General features: G+C 46.4%; 1 protein-coding gene across 2 annotated transcripts in view; it reads left to right on the forward strand.

The window, feature by feature from the left end:
- Nucleotides 1-24,391, forward strand: part of acoxl (acyl-CoA oxidase-like) — a 323,411-nt gene that overhangs the window by 99,143 nt on the left and 199,877 nt on the right. For both annotated transcript variants that reach the window (XM_078400283.1, XM_078400282.1), the window contains one exon: nt 23,993-24,109. In XM_078400283.1, coding sequence (XP_078256409.1) covers nt 23,993-24,109 — 117 coding nt within the window. The remainder of the gene's footprint in view (nt 1-23,992; nt 24,110-24,391) is intronic.

Below are 24,391 nucleotides of genomic sequence, written 5' to 3' on the forward strand. Positions count from 1 at the left end.
AACACCTCATATTACAACCCAGCGGTATGAATATTGATTTCTCTAAATTCAAGTAACCCTTGCAACCCCTCTCTCTCCACCCCTCCCCTACCCAAGTCATTTTACTAGTTTCATTATTGTCCTGATGAGACTCATTGTCTGTAACTCATTTTCACCAAGCCCACAGCTAACAATGGCCTGTTTCCTTTATCTTCGTTACTTTTCTGCATATCTTTCAATAGTTTGTTCTAAATCTCTCTATATCACTGTCAATATGTCTTGTTTCCCTTTCCCCCAACTCTCAGTCTCAAGAATGGTATCGACCCTAAATGTCACCTACTCCTCTCTCCAGAGATGCTGTCTGACCCGCTGAGTTACTCCAGTTTTCTGTGTCGTTCTTCGGTTTAAACCAACATCTGCAGTTCCTTTCTACACAGCAGATAAGGTGTTTTGGTTGAAGGTTTAGTTACGGTAGTTGTAACTGCAGTTTGTAGTTGCAAAGATTATGTTCTTTCTCAACCACAAATCAGATCTAACAAGAATCTTTTTACCCTCTTTAGAGTTAGAACATAGAACAGAACACAAGAACAGGGCCTTTTGACCCACAACATCTGTGCCGAACATGATACCGAGTCCAAATCTTTTTCCCCTCACATAATGCATGTCCCTGCATTCCCGGCATATCCATGTGTCTGTGCAGAAGTCTCTTAAACACAACTATCGTATCTGCCTCCACTACCAGCGCGTTCCAGTACCTCATATGTAAACAAAACGTCCCACACATCTCATTTAAACTTTGCTTTCTCACGTTATAGCTGTGCCCTGAACTATTTGTTATTCCTCTCCTGGGAAACTTAGTTCTGTGTCTATCCAATCTATGCCTCTCATGATTTTATATACTTCTAGGGAAAACAATTCAAGTCTGTTTAACCTCTCCCTGTAGCTAATGCCCCCTAATCCAGGAATCATTTTGGTAAACCACCTCTACACCCTCTTCAAAGCATCCACATCTTTCCTGTAATGGAGTGACCAGAACTGCACGTACTATCCAAATGCAGCCTGACCAAAGTCCTATAAAGCTACATCATGACTTCCTGACTCTTACGTTCAAACTTCCTTTAAGACTCAAGTTTTCCCACATCCAGCAGATGACTCTCCAGTTTATCCCCGTTTCAACTAGCATGTGTTAATAAGAAGGAACCATGTGTTATTTGTTTTCATTTATATTGAGTTAGAGAGTCTGGAGACAAGGAATTGCAGATATTGGTATCTCAAACAAATCGCACAGTGCTGGAGGAACTCAGCGGGCCAGGCTGCATCTGTTGAGGGAATGGACAGACGACTTTTGGGGTCAGGATGCTTCTTTACACTGATGGAGTAGGGGGGAGAAAGCTGGGAAAGAGAGGTGGGGAGGGGCAAAGCCTGGCGAGTGATGGGTGGATACAGGGGAGGGGGGTGAGTGGCAGATGGGTGGAGTGAGTGACAAAGGCTGGAGGCAAAAAGGAGACAAGGGTGTCAGATAAGGAGAGAAGAGAAGGAGTGAAATGTAAAGATGGAGGGAGGGATATGGGTGGAAGGGGATGGGAGAGGGGAAAGAGGATAAACGAAAATATAGGAATGGGGAATGTGTTAGTCCTACACCACTGACAGGTCCTGTACCATTCCGGATATTACGGCCAGCTTCTCGTCTTTCTTATCAAGCCACAAAGCTGCCGTTGACGTAGGATAGTTTAAACAATATTTTTTTTAAAGATTTTTTTAGATTTAGATTCTACAGCGCGGAAACAGGCCCTTTCGGCCCACCAAGTCTTGACATTTTCTTTTCTTGAATTGACATTCAATTTTCTTGACACAAACAATCAACAACAGAGATCTCCACGACGTTTCATTTGAAGTTAGTCGTTTATTTGAAGTTGCAATATAACATATTGGCATATCTCTTGTCATCGACTTGTTATTGATTAGTTTGGTAAAAATCTAATGTTCTACCCTATCCGCCGTGACGTATAGAAACTGCCAGATCTTATCTCCAGCAGACATTTCTCGCTGATCTTTTGTCAGCAGGTTCTTTTAGCCGCTTTTATATCAGCAGCTTCTTCAGGCTGATCTTCTATCAGCTGCTTCTTTGCGTGAACTGGAGAAATACGTCGGAGCTGGAAGCTTTCTGGCCCGCCCAGCCCATATACATATGCATTATATTAACCTTTTAGTGTCCAGAAATACAGCAGGATACAAAGTAATATAATAATATGCAAAATAACGGATATTTATTTTGCCCCTAATTGTTATAAGTGTATAACGCAACAATTACTAATAAACATTAAAAGGAGCCATAGAAACTTCATACATAATCAAAAAGCATGCACTATAAAATGGCTCCTACATCGACTATCAAATGCCCATCCATGCTAATCCCATTCAGCAGTCCTTGATCCATAGCCCTCAATGTCTTGGTGTTGTCTAAATTTAGTGCTTGTCTCAATTCCTGTTAAATATTGTAGGAATACCAACCTGCATCAGCCACTCTGGCAGTGAGTTCCAGATTCCAATTACTCTCAGGGTGAGAAAAACCTTCTTCAGTATAGATAGGTGAATGCATGGCCTTTTATCCCAGGGAGGGGAATCAAGAACCAGAGGGCATGAGGTGAGAGGGGAAAGATTTAATAGGGGCCTGAGGGGCAACGTTATCATGCAGAAGATGGTGGGTATATGGAACATCCTGCCAGAGGATATAGTTGAGGCAGGTACTATAACAGCATTTAGAAGATACTCGGATAGAGCATAAGATCATGAATGATTCGAGCAGAATTAGTCCATTCGGCCCCTCAAGTCTACATTGCCATTCAATCGTGGCTGATCCATCTCTCCCTCCTAACCCCATTCTCCTGCATCCTGCCCATAACATATGACACCCGTACTAATCAAGAATCTATCTATCTCTGGCTTAAATATATCCACTGACTTGGCTTCCACAGCTTTCTGTAGCAAAGAATTCCACAGGTTCACCATCCTCTGACTAAAAACATTCCTCCTCATCTCCTTCCTAAAAGAACGTCCTTTAATTCAGAGGCTATAACCTCTGGTCCTAGACTCTCCCACTAGTGGAAACATCCTCTCCACATCCACTCTATCCAAGCCTTTTACTATTCGGTAAGTTTCAATGAGGTCCCCCCTCATTCTTCTAAACTCCAGCGAGTACAGGCCCAGTGTTGTCAAACGTCATCGTAGGTTAACCTACTCATGCCTAGGATCATTCTTGTAAACCTCCTCTGGACCCTCCCCAGAGACAGCACATCCTTCCTCAGATATGGTGCCCAAAATTGCTTATAATATTCCAAATGCAGCCTGGCCAGCATCTTGTGGAGCCTCAGGATTCCATCCCTGTTTTGTATACAAGCCCTCATGAAATAAATGCTAGCATTGTTTGCTTTTTTACTTGCAGATTAACCATTTGGGAATCCTGCACCAGCACTCCCAAGTCCATTGGTACATGGTACAAGGATAGGAAAGGTTTAGAGGGATATGGGCCCTACACTGGCAAATGGGATTAGCTTAGATAGGGTATCTTGGTTGGCATGGATGAGTTAGACGAAAGGCCTGTTTCTTAGTTTAGTTTAGAGATACAGCGCGGAAGCAGGCCCTTCGGCCCACCGAGTCCGCGCTGACCAACGATCCCCGCACTTTAACACTATCCTACACCCACTGGGGACAATTTTTACATTTACCAAGCCAATTAACCTACAAACCTGTACGTCTTTGGAGTGCGGGAGGAAACCAAAGATCTCGGAGAAAACCCACGCAGGTCACGGGGAGAACGTACAAACTCCGTACAGACGGCACCCGTAGTCGGTATGGAACCCGGGTGTCCGGCGCTGCAAGTGCTGTAAGGGGGCAACTCTACCGCTGCGCCACCGTGCCGCCTGTTTCTGTGCTGCACGACTCTGAATCTATCTCTGTGAAACCTCCTGTCCTTGATCCTAAACGAATGCCCTCTTGTATTAGTCAACTCTGCAGCGGGGACATGTTTCCTACTGTCTACCCTTTCTCTGCCCCCTATTTGTATGTACCTTCCTGTCTCCCCCTCAGCGTTGGAAGGAAGGACAATAAACCATGTCTGCCTGGCCATTTGATAACAGCTGCTCCGTCCCATGCAACATCCTGATGAATCTCCTCTGCAGCCTCACCAGGGCAATCATGTCCTTTCTGTCGTGTGGCAACCAAATCTGCATACAGCATTTCAACTGTGGCAGGACCAATGTTTTATAAAGATGTGCAATAACTTTCCCCCACTTATATTTTGCCAATAAAAGCCTGTGTCCTGAATGCCTTCCTCACTACATTCTCTACCTGTGCTGCCACCTTCACAGTAATCATGTGTAGTCTGTCCGCTGACTGGTTAGCACACAACAAAAGCTTTTCACTGTACCTCAGTACACGTGATAATAAACTAAACCTTGGACGTTGGCAACAACTATGTGTACTCTGGGAGGGGATTGGCTGTGTACTCTGGAAGGAATGGGAAAAATATTGTTTGAAAATATTGGCCTATTTTCATTTCAGTACGGACTTGGCCAACATCTACTCCCCTGAAATGACTGGCTTGTTGGTTCATTTCAGAATGAAGAGATAATTAGAGGAATCATGTAAAAGCCACACTACTAATTTCCACCCTGGAAGGATGCTGATAAGCTAGACTGCGTTTTTAAGCTCCAGTATCATTCTGGTAAACTTGTTCTTTGGCTTTTCCCACCTGAGAAGGACACAGGTCAGGCAGCATCGGTGAAGAACATGGATAGGTGACGTTTCACAGAGTGCTGGAGTAACTCAGCGGGTCAGGCAGTATCTCTGGAGAACATGGATAGGTAACGTTTCACAGAGTGCTGGAGTAACTCAGCGAGTCAGGCAGCATCTGTGGAGAACATGGCTAGATGACGTTTCAGAGTGCTGGAGTAACTCAGCGGGTCAGGCAGCATCTGTGGAGAACATGTCTGGACGTCTCAGGTCTGAAGAAGTGTCCTGACCTGAAACATTACCTATTGTAAGGGGTTTCTGCGCCGAGCTTTCGCCCGACCTAAGGTCCCCGTGCCTTGCTCTGATCCCTTGACCAGGCCGTGCACACTGGTTCCCCGTGAGTGGTTCGACCCACTCACCCCTTACGGTTCTAGACACTGGACTTAGATGCAGGAGCTTTTATAGTGCAGAAAAATTCAACCAGACCAGATTTGAAAACCAGGGTTTAAATGAAAAGGCTTTTATTTAGCGCTTGGGACTATTGTCCATGAATACTTATACATTTCTATATGACATATCTATTATACACATATTGAATCACATGAATACCTTTGACTTATGAATCACAAAACGCACAGTTCTACAAGACATATACACGAATACCTTTTTCGCTGAATTCTTAAACACACAGTTCTACAAGACATATACACGACTGTAAGATGGGGAACGTACGACACATCGCAACATTGACCAACACATATTTCTTTACACACCCAACGTTTATTCAAAACCACCCTCCCCTCTACACTAAACTATGTCCAGGATATGCAAGATCGGGGTGCATGCTCACCATGGGGCTATTACTGGGGTTACTGGCTGTTCGTTTTTCAGTATTTCTCTTCGAGTTGCGTGCCTGTTCCTCTCTCTTGCATCCGTTCTTCTTGCCTGTCGTTTCTTCCTCCTGCATTCGTTTGACTTCCTTCTTGCGTCCGTTTCTTGGAACCCGGTTTTCTCTGCGTTTTGAACCCAAAAGTCGTGGCCAGTTATACTATTCTGACCCGTCCTATCTCCCGCCAGATCTTGGAATCTCTTTGTTCAAAAAGATATGTATGAGTTCTTTTCTGATCTGCGCTTATGTCCGGGGATACCGGGGATGGCCAGACGGTGTTAATTGGTATTTCGTTGTGAGGTGATGGGTTTTAACTGGTTTCCCATCACCTACCAGGTAGTTTTCTATGGGCTATTGTGCCCCCTTAACGAGATGAACTGTTTAGGTCGGCTTGGGGCATTGTGAGTATGCTGATGTCAGCGCCCCAGTGTCTGGACTTCGACCTGGTTTCGCAGGTTTCTGCATGGCCAATACCCATCCATTGTTCTGGCCGTGGCTTTGCAGAAACCTAGAGACTGGGTTGTAAGGTTTTTACTTTTTGTGGCTGGTCACGAGGTCCTGCGGCCATTTTAGGACCCACGGATTGTGACATCCTTTGGTAATCTGACCGCAGCCTTTCTCCGCTATCAGCCCCAGTCTCTCGTTTAAAATGTCCAAACTGCAGCTCTTTGGTTTGGTGTTGCTTTCCGAATGAGGGAAAACTTCTCAAATCTTACACTATCCATGTTCTCCAGAGATGCTGCCTGACCCGCTGAGTTACTCCAGCACTCTGTGTCCTTTTCTGTATTAACCAGCCTTGGCAGTTTCTATCTCTCAGCTGAGAATTTGTCCCTGCACAATACCAACCACAGCAACTATGATCGTCTATGAACGGTGTCTATGGATGTACTATAGACTTTGGTTTTGTACTATAATGGTTTCCTCATATTACAGTTATTCATTTATTGTATTGTTAATTATAATATATTTACCTGTGTGTAATTGCGATCGTGGGCCTGTTATGCTGCAGCACGTAAGAATTGAATTGTTCCGTGGTTGGTACAAATAGAGTCGTAATCATAGGGTCTTACAGTGTGGAAATGGGCCCTTTGGCCAACGTGCCCACACTGGCCAACATGTCCATTTACACTAGGCCCACCTGCTGTTGTTTGGCCCATATCCCTCTAAACCTGTCCTAGCCAGAAAATGTCAGTGAATAACTCCAGATCCTGCTTTGCCACTTGACCATAGCTGCCTGCTTTACTCTAGACACAGTCTGCCAAATGTTTGCGTGACTAAGATGTTACTTCCTTATTTTAACCCTGCGGATAAAGGCAACATTCAGTTTACGTCTGATAGCTTATAAAGCTCATCAGCTTTTTGTGACTTTGTGTACGTAGATACACTACCACTGTGGTTCCTGCTTTCTCATAACGAAGAACATATGTTTGATTTGGTGCTGGTATTGCCGTGTTATTGTCACGTGTACCAAGATACAGCGACAAGCTTGGTTTTGTTGCTATCCAGACAATCATACTATACATGGAAGGTAGACACAAAATGCTGGAATTACTCAGTGGGACAGGCTGCAGCGTTGGATAGAAGGAATGGGTGACGAGACCCTTCTTCAGACTGAGAGTCGGGAGAGGGAAACGAGACATATGGAAGGGTAAGGTATGAAAAAGAGAACAAAGATCAAGGAAAATGTAGAATAGATTATTGTTAGCTGGGGGAAGATGACAACGAGGCATACAATGTAAAATGTAATCAGGAGGACAGTCAGACTGGTTGGGGAACTAGGATGGGGAGGGACAGAGAGAGAGGGAAAGCAGGGGTTACTTGAAGTTAGAGAAGTCAACAGTCATACCACTGGGGTGTAAGCTGCCCAAGCAAAATATGAGGTAATACCCCTCCAATTTGCACTGGGCCTCACTTTGAAAGTGGAGGAGGCCCAGGACAGAAAGGTCAGTGTGGGAATGGGAGGGGGAGTTAAAATGTTTCGCAACCGGGAGATCATGTAGTTCTAGGCGGTCTGAGCACAGGTGGTCAGCAAAACAATCACCGAGCTTGTGTTTGGTCTCGCTGATATTTAGGAGTCCACACCTGGAACAGCGGATACAGTAGATGAGGGTGGAGGAGTGTCTCCTCTTGGTCACCTTCTCCTATCTAAGTGATCGATTCTATATTTTCCTTGAACGTTTCCCCTTTGATCTCTCGTTTTCACAGTCGATGAAAAGAGAAAGAAAATAGATGTAGAATGTAGTGTTATGGCAATAGAAAAAGTGCAGATAAAAAATACAAGGCTGCATTGAGGTAGGTTGGAGGTTCGGGGCTACGACCTCAGTTTATGAGTGGTCCACTCAAGATTCTCATAACAGTAGATGAGGCTGTTCCTGAATCTGGTGGTACATGCTTTCAAGTTATTGTACCCTCTGCCTGACTGGAGTGAGGAGTAGAGGGAATGACTGGGATGATTGTGTTGGCTGCTTTCTCGAGGCAGGGCCAAGTGCAGATGGAGTCAATAGTGGGTAGTCTGATGGTCTGTGTGATGAACTGGGCTACAACTACAACTCAAGAGGAAAAAAATAGTCAAGGCAAATGTGGGTCCCTTGAAGACAGAAGCAGGGGAATTTATTATGGGGAACAAAGAAATGGCAGACGAGTTAAACCGTTACTTTGGATCTGTCTTCACTGAGGAAGATACACACAATCTCCCAAATGTTCTAGGGGCCGGAGAACCTAGGGTGATGGAGGAACTGAAGGAAATCCACATTAGGCAGGAAATGGTTTTGGGTAGACTGATGGGACTGAAGGCTGATAAATCCCCAGGGCCTGATGGTCTGCATCCCAGGGTACTTAAGGAGGTGGCTCTAGAAATAGTGGAAGCATTGGAGATCATTTTTCAATGTTCTATAGATTCAGGATCAGTTCCTGTGGATTGGAGGATAGCAAATGTTATCCCACTTTTTAAGAAAGGAGGGAGAGAGAAAACGGGTAATTATAGACCAGTTAGTCTGACATCAGTGGTGGGGAAGATGCTGGAGTCAATTATAAAAGACGAAATTGCTGAGTATTTGGATAGCAGTAACAGGATCATTCCGAGTCAGCATGGATTTACGAAGGGGAAATCATGCTTGACAAATCTACTGGAATTTTTTGAGGATGTAACTAGGAAAATTGACAGGGGAGAGTCAGTGGATGTGGTGTACCTCGACTTTCAGAAAGCCTTCGACAAGGTCCCACATAGGAGATTAGTGGGCAAAATTAGGGCACATGGTATTGGGGGTAGGGTACTGACATGGATAGAAAATTGGTTGACAGACAGAAAGCAAAGAGTGGGGATAAATGGGTCCCTTTCGGAATGGCAGGCAGTGACCAGTGGGGTACCGCAAGGTTCGGTGCTGGGACCCCAGCTATTTACGATATACATTAATGACTTAGACGAAGGGATTAAAAGTACCATTAGCAAATTTGCAGATGATACTAAGCTGGGGGGTAGTGTGAATTGTGAGGAAGATGCAATAAGGCTGCAGGGTGACTTGGACAGGTTGTGTGAGTGGGCGGAATGGCGGGACTGTCGTATGTTGAAAGGCAGGAGCGATTGGGCTTGTATACACTGGAATTTAGAAGGATGAGGGGGGATCTTATTGAAACATATAAGATAATTAGGGGATTGGACACATTAGAGGCAGGAAACATGTTCCCAATGTTGGGGGAGTCCAGAACAAGGGGCCACAGTTTAAGAATAAGGGGTAGGCCATTTAGAACGGAGATGAGGAAGAACTTTTTCAGTCAGAGAGTGGTGAAGGTGTGGAATTCTCTGCCTCAGAAGGCAGTGGAGGCCAGTTCGTTGGATGCTTTCAAGAGAGAGCTGGATAGAGCTCTTAAGGATAGCGGAGTGAGGGGGTATGGGGAGAAGGCAGGAACGGGGTACTGATTGAGAGTGATCAGCCATGATCGCATTGAATGGCGGTGCTGGCTCGAAGGGCTGAATGGCCTACTCCTGCACCTATTGTCTATTGTCTATTGTCATTTGCATTATTGGGCTGAGCTATTCATAAGTTTATGTTCATAAGTTCATATGTGATAGGAGAATAAGGCCATTCGACCCATCAAGTCTACTCCCCCATTCAATCATGGCTGATCTATCTCTCTCAACCCCATTCTCCTGCCTTCTCCCCATAACTCCTGACACCCGTACTAAGCAAGAATCTCTGCCTTAAAAATATTGCCAAATCAAGCTGTGATGACCCAACATGTTCATGACAACAGAGTAAGCAGGGACAGATAGGGCCCACAGGAGACAAGGCGTGTGTGATAATCCCTCCCAACCTTCTCCGCCACTGAAAACTGACAACCCCCTCCCTTGTTTTGTTCTGTTGGGGGATACTGAACCTGAAAGATTAACAGTTTCTTCTCAGATGCTGCCTGACCTTCTGAGTGTTTCTATATTTTCTGGTTTTTTTTTAAATTTCAGTTTTCCAGCATCTGCATTAAAAAAATATATAGGCTTGTGTTTCCTAAAATTTTGAAGATTGGAGGCTGATAGGATCAAAGTATTTAAAATAATACAGTGATTTAAGTTCACTTCTCTACAGTTTAAGTACTCTTCTCTCCATTCCTTCTCTCCAGAGATGCTGCCTGTCTCGGTGAGTTTCTCCAGCATTTTGTGTCTCCCTTCAATTTAAACCAGCATCTGCAGTTCTTTCCTGCACTGTGATTTAAGTGGCTCTGTGTAACAGTAAAGATACAACACTGTAACACTACATTCTGCACTCTGGCATTTTTCTCTCCACTACCTATTGTACTTGTGTAAGACTCATGTAAAGTGTGATGTACATATTATGACTGGATGGTGGTACGTAAACAGCAGCATTTCATTTTACTCTGTATATGTGACGATAATAAACTGATATCAATACAAGGATTCAGTGGAAAAGACAATGGACAATAGGTGCAGAAAGAGGCCATTCGGCCCTTCGCGCCAGCACCGCCATTCACCGTGATCATGGCTGATCATCCACAATCAGTACCACGTTCCTGCCTTATCCCCATATCCCTTGACTCCGCTATCTTTAAGGGCTCTATCTAACTCTCTCTTGAAAGCATCCAGAGAATTGGCCTCCACTGCCTTCTGAGTCAGAGAATTCCACAGATTCACAACTCTCAGGGTGAAAACGTTCTTCCTCATCTCAGTTGTAAATGGTCTACCCCTTATTCTTAAACTGTGGTCCCTGGTTCTGGACTCCCCAACATCGGGAGCATATTTCCGGCCTCTAATGTGTCCAATCCCTTAATAATATTATATGTTTATAAGGTCCGTCCTCACCTTCTCCATCATGGTCTGGTTTGGCTCAGCCACCAAGCACGACATCCGGAGGCTGCAACGGATCGTTCGCACAGCTGAGAAGGTTGTTGGCTGCAACCTTTCCACAATTGACGAACTGTACACTGCAAGGGCCAGGAAGCGAGCGGGCAAGATCATCTCTGACCACTCTCACCTTGGTCACAAACTCTTTGAAGCACCTCCCTCTGGAAGGTGACTCCGGACTGTCAAAGCAGCCACAGCCAGACATCAAAACAGCTTTTTTTCCACGAGTGATAGTTCTACTCAATAACCAAAGTCTGGAGTCTCTTTTTTGCTCTGGTTTATTTTCACCCACATGTTTAGACCGTAATGGTGTATCCTTATTGTTTTGATGTGTTATGCTTTATTCTTAATTGTTAACAGTAAGTTTGTGTTGTCATTTGTGAACGGAGCACCAAGGCACATTCCTTGTATATGCACATACTTGGCCAATAAACTTATTCATATTCATATTCATATTCATGTTTCAATAAGATCCCCTCTCATTTTTCTAAATTCCAGAGTATACAAGCCCAGTCTCTCCAGTCTTTCAACATATGACAGTACTGCCATCCCTGGAATTAACCTCGTGAACCTACGCTGCACGCCCTCAATACCAAGAATATCCTTCCTCAAATTTGGAGACCAAAACTGCACACAGTACTCCAGGTGTGGTCTCACTAGGGCCCTGTACAACTGCAGAAGGACCTCTTTGCTCCTGTACTCAACTCCTCTTGTTATGAAGGTCAACATGCCATCAGCTTTCTAATTCAAATAAAATAATTTCTGTTGAATCATCATAGAGTCATAGAGCTGTAGAGCATGGAAATAAACCCTTCGGCCCATCTTATCCATGCCATCCAAGTTGGCATCTTGGGCTAGTCGCATTTGCCTGCATTTGGCCTATTGCCCTCTGAACCCCAAGATCCCTCTGCCTTTCAGGTTGGCCCTGAGCTCTGTAATTCCCACCATTCCCTATCCTAACGTGCTGTAGAGGTTGTTTAGTTTAGTTTAGTTTAGTTTAGAGATACAGCATGGAAACAGGCCCTGAAGCCCACCGTGTCTACACCGACCAGCGATCACCTGTTTACTAGTTATATTCTAAAAACTAGGAACAATTTACAGAAGCCAATTAACCAACAAACCTGCACGTCTTTGGGATGTGGGAGGAAATGGAACTGGGGTCTCCAGTGCTGTAAGTCAGCAACTCTACTGCTGTGCCACAGTGCATTCAGCATTAAATGCTGCACAGTAAAACTGCTGTCCCACTTAGACGATTGTTTAGGCGACTACAGGCGACCAGGGTATCGTCACATGGTCGCCGGCCGGGGTGTCGCCTGTACGCTTGTGAGTCGTCTCCACAGTCGCCCAAAGAGGCGTAGCATTTTTCTGGTCACCTGTTGAAAAATCTTCGGCGACAGTGGGTTTGATGCCAATGAGCGTGGCTTGACGTCTCCTGACGTAGGTGCTGTCGTAGATTGTTGCCGGTGCTGACTTCGGTGAATTCCATTGGCGACAGGTACCGCCATCAAAACGGAGGCCAAAATGACGTGAATTGTATTCCGTTGTAGCCGACAGGGTTGTAGCTTGTTGTAGCTTGTCGTGGGTACATCGCCAGCAGTCGCCTAAATGATTTAAAAGAGAGTAAGCCTGTCCCACTTAGGCAATTTTTTAGGCGACTGCCGGTGACTCTCATAGTCGTAACAGGTTGCCGAAAAACCAGCGACTGGGCCCTCCCTACGACAATGTCTACGACAAGCTACAACAACCTGCCACCTAATCGACATCAAGCTACTGCAAGCTACCGGCGAGCCAATCGTCGCGAGTAGGACATCTACCTATGACCACACCTAGGATAACCTACGACCACACAGGCGACAACCTACGACTGCACAGGTGACAACCTACGACAACTGAAGTCAACCTACGTCTACCCATGACAAGCTACGACCCTGTTGAAGACAACTGAAGACAATTCACATCATTTTGGCCTCCAGTTTTGACGGCGGTACCTGTCGCCGGTTGACGTAGGTAGTTGCCAATGGAATTTACCAAAGTCAGCACCGGCGACAACCTACGTCACCTGGCGACAACCTACAACAGCACCTACTTCAGGATACGCCAAGCTACAATCATAGGCGTCAAACCCACTGTCACCGAAAATTTTCAACATGCTGAAAATCCAGCGGCGACCAGAAAGACGCTACGACTCTTTGGAGACTACTCACTACCATACAGGCGACACCCCAGCGACCGTGTGGTGACAGCCTAGTCGCCTGTAGTCACCTAAAAAAATCACCTGTGGGACAGGCCCTTAAGTGGGACAGGCCCTTAACACTCCTGACCAGCGGCTTAGGATGTTGATGAAATTCTCAGCACAAGTTGTTGCTGCTGACCCTGTGCTGAAGGCTCTCTGGCCCACTTGACATCAAGCCTCACGGCCGACACACACACACACGCGCACACTCACAGGGTTGACGAGAACGCTTTGCTTCTGAGCCTGTTTACTGTGGAGTTATCGTCTGCTGCAATCAATTGCCATTTAAAATCAAATGCCGACTTCCTTTTGAGAGCTAAATGTCCTTTGTAGCTTTCAGAATACATTTGTGTTTCCTATTGTATAATGTCTGCAAAATTATTTCCTGCACATTTCTGGTGTGAGAATCATACCGTAGACATGGGAGTGCAGGTAGCATTGCAGAGGTGAATAAGCTTGTAATGTTTTTAGTCGTGCCTTGCGCCCCCATTTGGTGAGGTGTCAGGACCAGGAGAGATGTGGGCTCACTGATTCATTCATCATGATTTAATATGTTGAAAGAATGGAGCGACTAGGCTTGTACACTCTGGAATTTAGAAGGATGAGAGGGGATCTTATTGCACATATAAGATTATTAAGGAATTGGACACGTTAGAGGCAGGAAACATGTTCCCGATATTGGGGGAGCCCAGAACCAGGGGCCACAGTTTAAGAATAAGGGGTAGGCCAGTTAGAACGGAGATGAGGAAAAACTTTTTCACCCAGGGATGTGAATCTGTGATTCACATCCCTGGCATCCCTCACATCCCTCACATCCCTCAGAAGGCAGTGGAGGCCAATTCTCTGGATGCTTTCAAGAGAGAGTTAGATAGAGCTCTTAAAGATAGCGGAGTCAAGGGATATGGGGAGAAGGCAGGAACGGGGTACTGATTGTGGATGATTAGCCATGATTACATTGAATGGTGGTGCAGGCACGAAGGGCCGAGTGTCCTACTCCTGCACCTATTGTCTATTGTTACGTATCAGTCTGGATTATGGTAGCATTCTCACCCCTGAACCAAAGGTTAAGAATTCAAACAGAGAATCACAGAGTCATACAGCATGGAAACAGGCCCTGGCTTTGGCCCAAGTTGTCCATGGCGACCAAGATGCCCCATCTAAGCCAATGCCATTTGCCTGCATTTGGCCCAGAACCCTCTCAACCTTTCTTGCCCGTACACCTGTCCAAATGTCCTTTAAATTGTGTCGTTGTACTGGTCTCAACATCGTCCTCTGGCAGCTTGTTCCATACACCCACCATCCTCTGAGCGCAAAAGTTACCTCCCTCGGTTCCTATCAAATCTTTCCCCACTCACCTTAAACCTATTATTCCACTAGCGTGAAAGAATCCTGTGCATTCACCCTGTCTATTCCCCTCATGGTTTTATACACCTGGACAAGATCACCTCTCTGCCTCCTGCGCTGCAATGAATAAAGTCCTAGCCTGCCTAACCTCCCCCTAAAGCTCAGGTCCCATCCTCATACATCTTCTCCGCACTCTTTGTAACTTAATGACTCATTTCCTACATCAGGGTGACCAAAACCGAGCAGAATACTCCAAATGCCATTTCACCAATGTCCTGTACATCTGTAACATAACCTCACAATATTAGCCTCACATTTCACACCATTTATTTCCTTATGCTTTTTGTCTTTTCATCTATGACTTTTGTCCAACCACCTGCCTATCATATCATATCATATCATATCATATATATACAGCCGGAAACAGGCCTTTTCGGCCCACCAAGTCCGTGCCGCCCAGCGATCCCCGCACACTAACACTATCCTACACAAACTAGGGACAATTTTTACATTTACCCAGCCAATTAACCTACATACCTACATATCGAAAACCCTCCTCACGTCTATCCACCTATCACTTGCCAGACTTTGTCTCAACCCCACCCAACTTTCAACCCCACCCCACTACAATCAGTCGGAAGAAAGTTTCCGAGCCAAAACATCACCTACCATGTTCTCCAGAGATGCTGCCTGACCCGCTGAGTTACTCCAGCACTCTGTGAAACGTCACCTATCCATGTTCTCCAGAGATGCTGCCTGACCCCCTGAGTTACTCCAGCACTCTGTGAAACGTCACCTATCTGTGTTCTCCACAGATGCTGCCTGACCCGCTGAGTTACTCGAGCACTCTGTGAAACGTCACCTATCCATGTTCTCCGGAGATGCTGCCTGACCCGCTGAGTTACTCCAGCACTGTTTATTTTTGTAAATCAGCATCTGCAGTTCCTTGTATTTGCATCCCAACGTTTATATTCAATGCTCTTAACTAATGAAGGTCAGCGTGCCAAAAGCCTCCTTTACCACCCTCTCTACCTTTGATGCCACTTCCAGTAAACTGTATACCTGTAGTTCTAGGAAAAAAAACTGCAGATGCTGGCTTAATTCGAAGGTAGACACAAAATGCTGGAGTAACTCAGCGGGTCAGGCAGCATCTCTGGAGAGAAAGAATGGGTGACGTTTCAGGTCGAGAACCTTCTTCATACTGAAGAACTTCATTTCTTCTCTCCAGAGATGCTGCCTGACCCGCTGAGTTACTCCAGCATTTTGTGTCTACCTGTGCTTCTCGATCCCTCTGCTCTGCATCACTCACCAGAGCCCTACCATTCACTGTGTGGGTCCTGCCCGGGTCTGACTTTCCAAAATGCAACACCTCACACTTATTGGCATTAAACTCCATTTGCCGTTCCTCAGCCCACTTGCCCTGCTGATCAAGACACTGCTGTAATTTCTAATAATCACCTTCACTGTCTACAATACCATCTACTTTAGAGTAATCTGCAAACTTACTAATCATGCCTTGCGAATTCTCACCTAAATCGTTGATATTAACCACCAACAGCTATTGGCCCAGCACAGATCCCTGAGACACCAGGGATCACAGGCATCCAGTGCGAACAACAGCCTTCCACCATCACCCTCTGCTTCCTACCACCAAGTCAATGATGTTTCTAATTAGCTAGATAGCATGTCATCCGATCTAACCTCTACTTATAGTTCAACTCCTCGGGTCCTGGCAATATATTCGTAGTTGTAGACAGGAGCAGATCCTTAGTGCCACTGCCTGAAGTCTAGCTCTCTGTGTGGGTGATCTTCCTTCTCTCTTCCCCTCTGTTATCAGGCTTCTGAACGGTCCTTCCATAAGCTAGGGTACTGTCCGATTCACCTCTACCCCATTGCGGACATTTGACTTTGTCTCTGGAACTGGTGTACTACAATGCTGAGAACTATATTCTGCACTCTGTATCTTCCCCTTTGCTCTCTACCTGTTGTACTTGAGATTGACTTGATTGTATTTACGTATATTGTTATCTCACCTGATTGGATAGCATGCAAAGCAAAGCTTTTCACTGAGTCAGGGTACAGGGCCACAGACCCAGGTTCCATCCTGACTACGGGTGCTGTATGGAGTTTATACGTTCACCTGCGTGGGTTTTCACCCATATTCCAAAGACGTTCGGATTTGTAGGTTCATTGGCTTATGTAAATGATCTCATAGAAACATAGAAACATAGAAAATAGGTGCAGGAGTAGGCCATTCGGCCCTTCGAGCCTGCACCGCCATTCAATATGATCATGGCTGATCATTCAGCTCAGTAGCCTGTACCTGCCTTCTCTCCATACCCCCTGATCCCTTTAGCAAAAAGGGACACATCTAACTCCCTCTTAAATATAGCCAATGAACTGGCCTCAACTACCTTCTGTGGCAGAGAATTACACAGACTCACCACTCTCTGTGTGAAGAAATGTTTTCTCATCTCGGTCCGAAAAGACTTCCCCCTTATCCTTAAGCTGTGACCCCTGGTTCTGGACTCCCCCAACATCGGGAACAATCTTCCCGCATCTAGCCTCTCCAACCCCTTAAGAATTTTATATGTTTCTATAAGATCCCCCCTCAGTCTTCTAAATTCCAGCGAGTACAAGCCCAGTCTATCCAGTCTTTCCTCATATGTAAGTCCCGCCATCCCAGGGATCAATCTGGTGAACCTTCTCTGTACTCCCTCTAAGGCAAGAACGTCTTTCCTCAGGTTAGGAGACCAAAACTGCACACAATACTCCAGGTGCGGTCTCACCAAGGCCCTATACAACTGCAGCAGAGCCTCCCTGCTCCTAAACTCAAATCCTCTTGCTATGAATGCCAACATACCAATCTCAAGTGTTTTGGATAGTGGTAGTGTGCGGTGATCGCTGGGCAGCGCGGACCCAGTGGGCCAAAGGGTCTCTTTTCACACTGTATCTCAAAACTAAGCTAAACTAAACATGTCACTACCAGGGAAGTGTTACATGAATTTTCTGGAATTCTGTGGTGGCATTCTCTGCAATGGAGTGGAATTCTCTGCCTCAGAAGGCAGTGGAGGCCAATTCACTGGATATTTTCAAGAGAGAGTTAGATTTAACTCTTAGGGCTAAAGGAATCAAGGGATATGGGGAGAAAGCAGGAACGGGGTACTGATTTTGGATGATCAGCCATGATTATATTCAATGGTGCTGGCTCGAAGGACAGAATGGCCTGGTCCTGCACCTATTTCCTATGTTTTTTTTGTTTCTGTGAATGACCTGAACTAAGTACGACTGATGCTGTCTGCAGCGGTTTCTGAGCTCTGGTTACTTCTCATAATCCCTCTGATAAAAGAACAACGTTGTGATTTCCCCCATTGTAGTAAACGATTGAAAGAATCAACTTTTAAGGGACAAAAGTTTAGGGGTAACATGAGGGGTAACTTCTTTACTCAGAGGGTGGTGGCTGTGTGGAATGAGCTTCCGGTGGAAGTGGTGGAGGCAGGCTCGATTTTATTATTTAAGAGTAAATTGGATAGGTATATGGATGGGAGGGGATTGGAGGGTTATGGTCTGAGAGCAGGTAGATGAGACTAGGTCAGAGAGAGTGGTCGGCGTGGACTGGTAGGGCCGAACGGGCCTGTTTCCGTGCTGTAATTGTTATATGGTTATATGGTTATATGGTCGATGTGGTTCCTCGGATGCGTTAACTTTGCAATGACCTCTGTGAGAAGTCTGGTGTTCTGGGACCTCTGTGAGAAGTCTGGTGTTCTGGGACCTCTGTGAGAAGTCTGGTGTTCTGGGACCTCTGTGAGCAGTCTGGTGTTCTGGGACCTCTGTGAGAAGTCTGGTGTTCTGGGACCTCTGTGAGAAGTCTGGTGTTCTGGGACCTCTGTGAGAAGTCTGGTGTTCTGGGACCTCTGTGAGAAGTCTGGTGTTCTGGGACCTCTGTGAGAAGTCTGGTGTTCTGGGACCTCTGTGAGAAGTCTGGTGTTCTGGGACCTCTGTGAGAAGTCTGGTGTTCTGGGACCTCTGTGAGAAGTCTGGTGTTCTGGGACCTCTGTGAGAAGTCTGGTGTTCTGGGACCTCTGTGAGAAGTCTGGTGTTCTGGGACCTCTGTGAGAAGTCTGGTGTTCTGGGACCTCTGTGAGAAGTCTGGTGTTCTGGGACCTCTGTGAGAAGTCTGGTGTTCTGGGACCTCTGTGAGAAGTCTGGTGTTCTGGGACCTCTGTGAGAAGTCTGGTGTTCTGGGACCCCTGTGAGAAGTCTGGTGTTCTGGGACCTCTGTGAGAAGTCTGGTGTTCTGGGACCTCTGTGAGAAGTCTGGTGTTCTGGGACCTCTGTGAGAAGTCTGGTGTTCTGGGACCTCTGTGAGAAGTCTGGTGTGAGGTTTGAGAAGCCAAAATGTTCTCTGACAAATACACTTGGCTAATTAGGTCATAAGGTCATAAGTGATAGAGAAGAATTAGGCCATTCGGCCCATCAAGCCCGCCATTCAATCATGGCTGATCTATCTCTCCCTCCTAACCCCATTCTTCTGCCTTCTCATAACTCCTGACACCCATACTAATCAAGAATCTATCTTTGCCTTAAAAATATCCATTGACTTGACCTCCACTTCCTTCTGTGTCAAAGAATTCCACAGATTCACCACCCTCAGACTAAAGAAATTCCCCCTCATCTCCTTCCTAAAGGAACGTCCTTTAATTCTGAGGCTATGACCTCTAGTCCTAGACTCTTCCACTAGTGGAAACATCCTCTCCACATCTACTCTATCCAAGCCTTTCACTATTCTGTACATTTCAATTAGGTCCCCCCTCATTTTTCTAAACTCCAGTGAGTACAGGCCCAGTGCCGACAAACGCTCATCATGGGTTAACCCACTCATTCCTGGGATCATTATTGCAAACCTCCTCTGGACCCTCTCCAGAGCCAGCACATCCTTCCTCAGATATGGGGCCTAAAGTAGCCCACAATACTCCAAATGCGGCCTGACCAGCGCCTTATAGACCCTCAGCATTACACCCACCCCTGTGACCAGCGCCTTATAGACCCCCAGCATTACACCCACCCCTGTGACCAGCGCCTTATAGACCCTCAGCATTACACCCACCCCTGTGACCAGCGCCTTATAGACCCTCAGCATTACACCCACCCCTGTGACCAGCGCCTTATACAGCCCCAGCATTACACCCACCCCTGTGACCAGCGCCTTATACAGCCCCAGCATTACACCCACCCCTGTGACCAGCGCCTTATACAGCCCCAGCATTACACCCACCCCTGTGACCAGCGCCTTATACAGCCCCAGCATTACACCCACCCCTGTGACCAGCGCCTTATACAGCCCCAGCATTACACCCACCCCTGTGACCAGCGCCTTATACAGCCCCAGCATTACACCCACCCCTGTGACCAGCGCCTTATACAGCCCCAGCATTACACCCACCCCTGTGACCAGCGCCTTATACAGCCCCAGCATTACACCCTGTGACCAGCGCCTTATACAGCCTCAGCATTACACCCCTGTTTTTGTATTCTAGCCCTATTGAAATAAATGCTAACATTGCATTTGCCTTCCTTACTACCGATTTGACTTGCAGATGAACTTTTTGGGAATCCTGCAACAGCATTCCCAGTAATATATAATGAATATATAAGCCTCTCTACCTTCCACAAATCCAGATTCATAGACCCGCACCGCTGCTGAATTTCAACAAATTTTTGCTGCAAGAGGAAATATGCCATTAAACTGGAAAAGATGCAGAGAATATTGATGAGCATGTTGCTAGGACTCAACGACCTGAGCTATAGGGAGAGTTTGGGCAGGCTAGGACGTAAAGGTGACCTTACAGAGGTGTATAAAATCATGAGGTAAATAGATAGGTTGAATGCTCAGGGTCTTTTACCCCAGGTGGGGGAATCAAGAACCAGAGGACATAGGTTTAAGGTGAGTGGGGTAAGATTTAATAAGAACCTGATGGGCAACCACACATTGATGGTTGGTGGTTGTATGGAATGAGCTGCCGGAGGAAGTAGTTGAAGAACTACCTAGAACTGTCTAGTTGAAGAAGGGACTACAACAGCATTTAATAAAAGACCAACCTGATCTCCCAGTGGCTCAGCACTTCAACTCCCCCTCCCATTCCCAATCTGACCTTTCTGTCCTGGGCCTCCTTCATTATCAGAGTGAGGCCCAGCGCAAATTAGAGGAACAGCACCTCATATTTCGCTTGGGTAGTTTACACCCCAGTGGTATGAACATTGACTTCTCTAACTTCAGATAGTCCCTGCTTCCCCTCTCTTTCACCTCCCCTTCCCAGTTCTCCCACTAGTCTTCCTGTCTCTGACTACATCCTATCTTTGTCCCTCCCCCTCTCCTGACATCAGTCTGAAGAAGGGTCTCGACCTGAAACGTTACCCATACCTTCCCTCCTGAGATGCTGCCTGACCCGCTGAGTTACTCCAGCATTGTGTGTCTACCTTTAATGAAAGACGGTTGGACAGGTACATGGATAGGAACAGTTTAGAGGGATATGGGGCAGGAAGATGAGCATGGAGAAGGGGGTTGAGGGGCCTGTTTCCGTGCTGGACAGCTGTATGACTATGACCTGTGTAACTGTCTCAGGTCAGTAGCTCTGTCCCTCGTGGGCTGGTGCCTATACTCCGACAATTCACAATCTACATCAACTAGGGTGGCGCAGCTGGTAGTGCTGCTGCCTCATGGCACCAGGGACCCGGGTTCGATCCTGATCTTGGGTGCTGTCTGTGTGGCATGTGCACATTCTTCCTGTGACCACGTGGGTGTCCTCTGGGTGCTCTGGTTTCCCCCTGCATCGCAAAGTCGTGCAGGTTTGTAGGTTAATTGCCCCTAGAGTGCAGGGACTGGGTTATAAAATGGAATAAAATAGAACTGGTGCATGGGTGATCGATGGTCGGCATGCACTCGGTGGGCTGAAGGGCCTGTTTCCATGCTGCATCTCTAAACTAATTCAGCTGAGGGAATCAGATGTAACATTTCCATGTTGGCTTATCGCACATTGTCAGGTAGAAATCGTACTGATGTAGGGGTTTGGGAGCTGTGACTGGCCAACGGAGGACCAGAGGCCACAGCCTCAGAATAAAAGGATGTTCCTTTAGAAAGGAGATGAGGAGCAATTTCTTTCGTTGGAGGGCGGTGAATCTGTGGAAATCATTGCCACAGAAGGCTGTGGAGGCCAAAGTCAATGAATATTTTAAAGGCGGAGATTGACAGATTCTTGATTAGTACGGGTGGCAGGAGAATGGGGTTGAGAAGGAAAGATAGATCAGCCATGATTGAATGGCGGAGTAGACTTGATGGGCCGAATAGCCTAATTCTGCACGTAGAACCAATGTACATGAACTGCAAGGCGACTGTTGTGTAATATAAAACACATGAAGTTATCCACTTCAGTAGAAAAAAAATCAAAAATATTCAGTGTTTTGTTTACATGAGGAAATGCTATTCAGTCATAGAGATATACATCACTGAAACAGGCCCTTCGGCCCACTTTGTCATGCTGACTAAGTTGGCATACTAAGCTAGTCCTGTTTGCCTGCATTTGGCCCAAATCCCTTGAAACCCTTCCTATCCATATATCTGATTAAATGCCTTTTAAAAGTCATAATTGTATCCACTTCTACAGCTTCCTTGGGTAGCTCGTTCCAGATACAGACTACGCAGAGTGAAAAGTTTGCTCCTGAAGGTCCCTCTTAAATCTCTCCCCTCCCACCTTAAGCCTGCGACCTCTAGTTTTAGAATCCTCTACCCTGTGAGAGTTCACTTTACCCGTGCCCCTCGTGATCTTGTACACCTCAATAAGGTCACTCCTCAGCCTCCTTCCATCCAAAGAAAAAAAGTCTCAGCCTATCCAACCTCTCCATGGAACTCAAGCCCACAAGCCCAGGTAACATTATCCTTTAATAAAAAGGAACTGCAGGTGCTGGTTTATACCAATGATAGACTTAAAATGCTGGAGTAACTCAGCGGGTTAAACAGTATTTCTGAAGAAAAGGAGCAGGTGACTGGAGGTGAGAAAAGGCCAGAACATATCAGGGCCAGCAGCAGATGAGCTCAGGAAGGGTGGAGTCCGTTGTTGACAGGAAGATGTGATAATGAGAGAGGTACAGCAGGTAGTGAAGAGCTAATGGCATGTTGGCCTTTATAACGAGAGAATTTGAGTCTAGGAGTAAAGAGGTCCTTCTGCAGTTGTGTAGGGCCCTGGTGAGACCACATCTGGAGTATTGTGTGCAGTTTTGGTCTCCTAACTTGAGGAAGGACATCCTTGCTATTGAGGCAGTGCAGCGTAGGTTCATGAGGTTAATCCCAGGGATGGCGGGACTGTCATATGAGGAAAGATTGGAAAGACTGGGCTTGTCTTCACTGGAGTTTAGAAGGATGAGAGGGGATCTTAAAGAACTGGACAAGCTAGATGCAGGAAAAATGTTCCCAATGTTGGAGGAGTCCATTTAAAACTGAGGCGAGAAGAAACTTTTTCACCCAGAGAGTTGTGAATTTGTGGAATTCTCTGCCACAGAGGGCAGTGGAGGCCAATTCACTGGATGAATTTAAAAGAGAGTTAGATAGTGCTCTAGGGGCTAGTGGAATCAAGGAATATGGGGAGAAGGCAGGCACAGGTTACTGATTGTGGATGATCAGCCATGATCACAATGAATGGCGATGCTGGCTCGAAGGGCCAAATGGTCTCCTCCTGCACCTATTTTCTATGTTTCTATGATGCGAACAGTGGAACCAGACTGAAGAAGTGTCCCGATTCAAAACGTCACCTATCCTTTATCGCCAGACATGCTGACTGATCCGCTGAGTTACTCCAGCATTTTGTGTCTATCTACTATATGATACAATACAACTTTATTTATCCCAGAGAGAAATTGGTCTGCCACCAGTCAAAAGATAGAGTTACAAGGCATTGAAAGCGTCTCCAAGCATTGAAAGTGTCTATGTTAGGATAATGTTCGAATAATCTAACACTATCACTATCATGTCACGGTGGCGCAGCGGTAGAGTTGCTGCCTTACAGCGAATGCAGCGCCGGAGACCCGGGTTCCATCCCGACTACGGGTGCTGTCTGAACGGAGTTTGTACATTCTCCCCGTGACCTGCGTGGGTTTTTCTCCGAGATCTTCGGTTTCCTCCCACGCCCAAAAGGTTTGTAGGTTAATTGGCTTGGTGAATGTAAACATTATCCCGAGTGGATGTAGGACAGTGTTAATGTGCGGGGATCGCTGGTCGGCGCGGACCCGGTGGGCCGGAAGGGCCTTTTCCACGCTGTGTCTCTAAACTAAACTAAACTATCCTCTACCCTGGGAATAAGATGCTTGCGTTGCTCTTTATGTGCGTGTTGTGATGAGCTAACAGGCAGTGCTAACGTGGACTTTCCACACACACTACGCTAATGAATCCCTCCTGTTCCCATTGTTTGGATGTCAGTCGGCGGCAGTTCGGACCCAAGGACAAGGAAGAGGTGAAGATCATCGAGCACCAGACGCAGTACCTTCGCCTGATGCCTCACCTTGCGGCCTCGCTCGCCCTGACCTTCACCAGCAGGTAGGACACCGGGTACGTTCTGTGCCACAAGGAGGATGGATGGTGGTCCAAAACCTGCATGTAGACCAGGGGCATTGCTGTAAGGACCCTTCCCCCCCCCCCCCCCCCCCAATGCAGGCTCTAATCTGGCTTAGCCTTCTGTGTTGCACCATCGTGGAGGTGCTGCAATCTGGAGCAAAACACAAAGTTCTGCAGCAACTCGGGAGCAGCGGGTAGAGCTGCTGCCCACAGCGCCAGAGATGCAACCGGGTTCCATCCTGACTACAGGCGCTGTCTGTACGG

This window comes from Rhinoraja longicauda, chromosome 5, assembly GCF_053455715.1.
Source record: "Rhinoraja longicauda isolate Sanriku21f chromosome 5, sRhiLon1.1, whole genome shotgun sequence".
NCBI classification, from domain to species: Eukaryota; Metazoa; Chordata; class Chondrichthyes; order Rajiformes; family Arhynchobatidae; genus Rhinoraja; species Rhinoraja longicauda.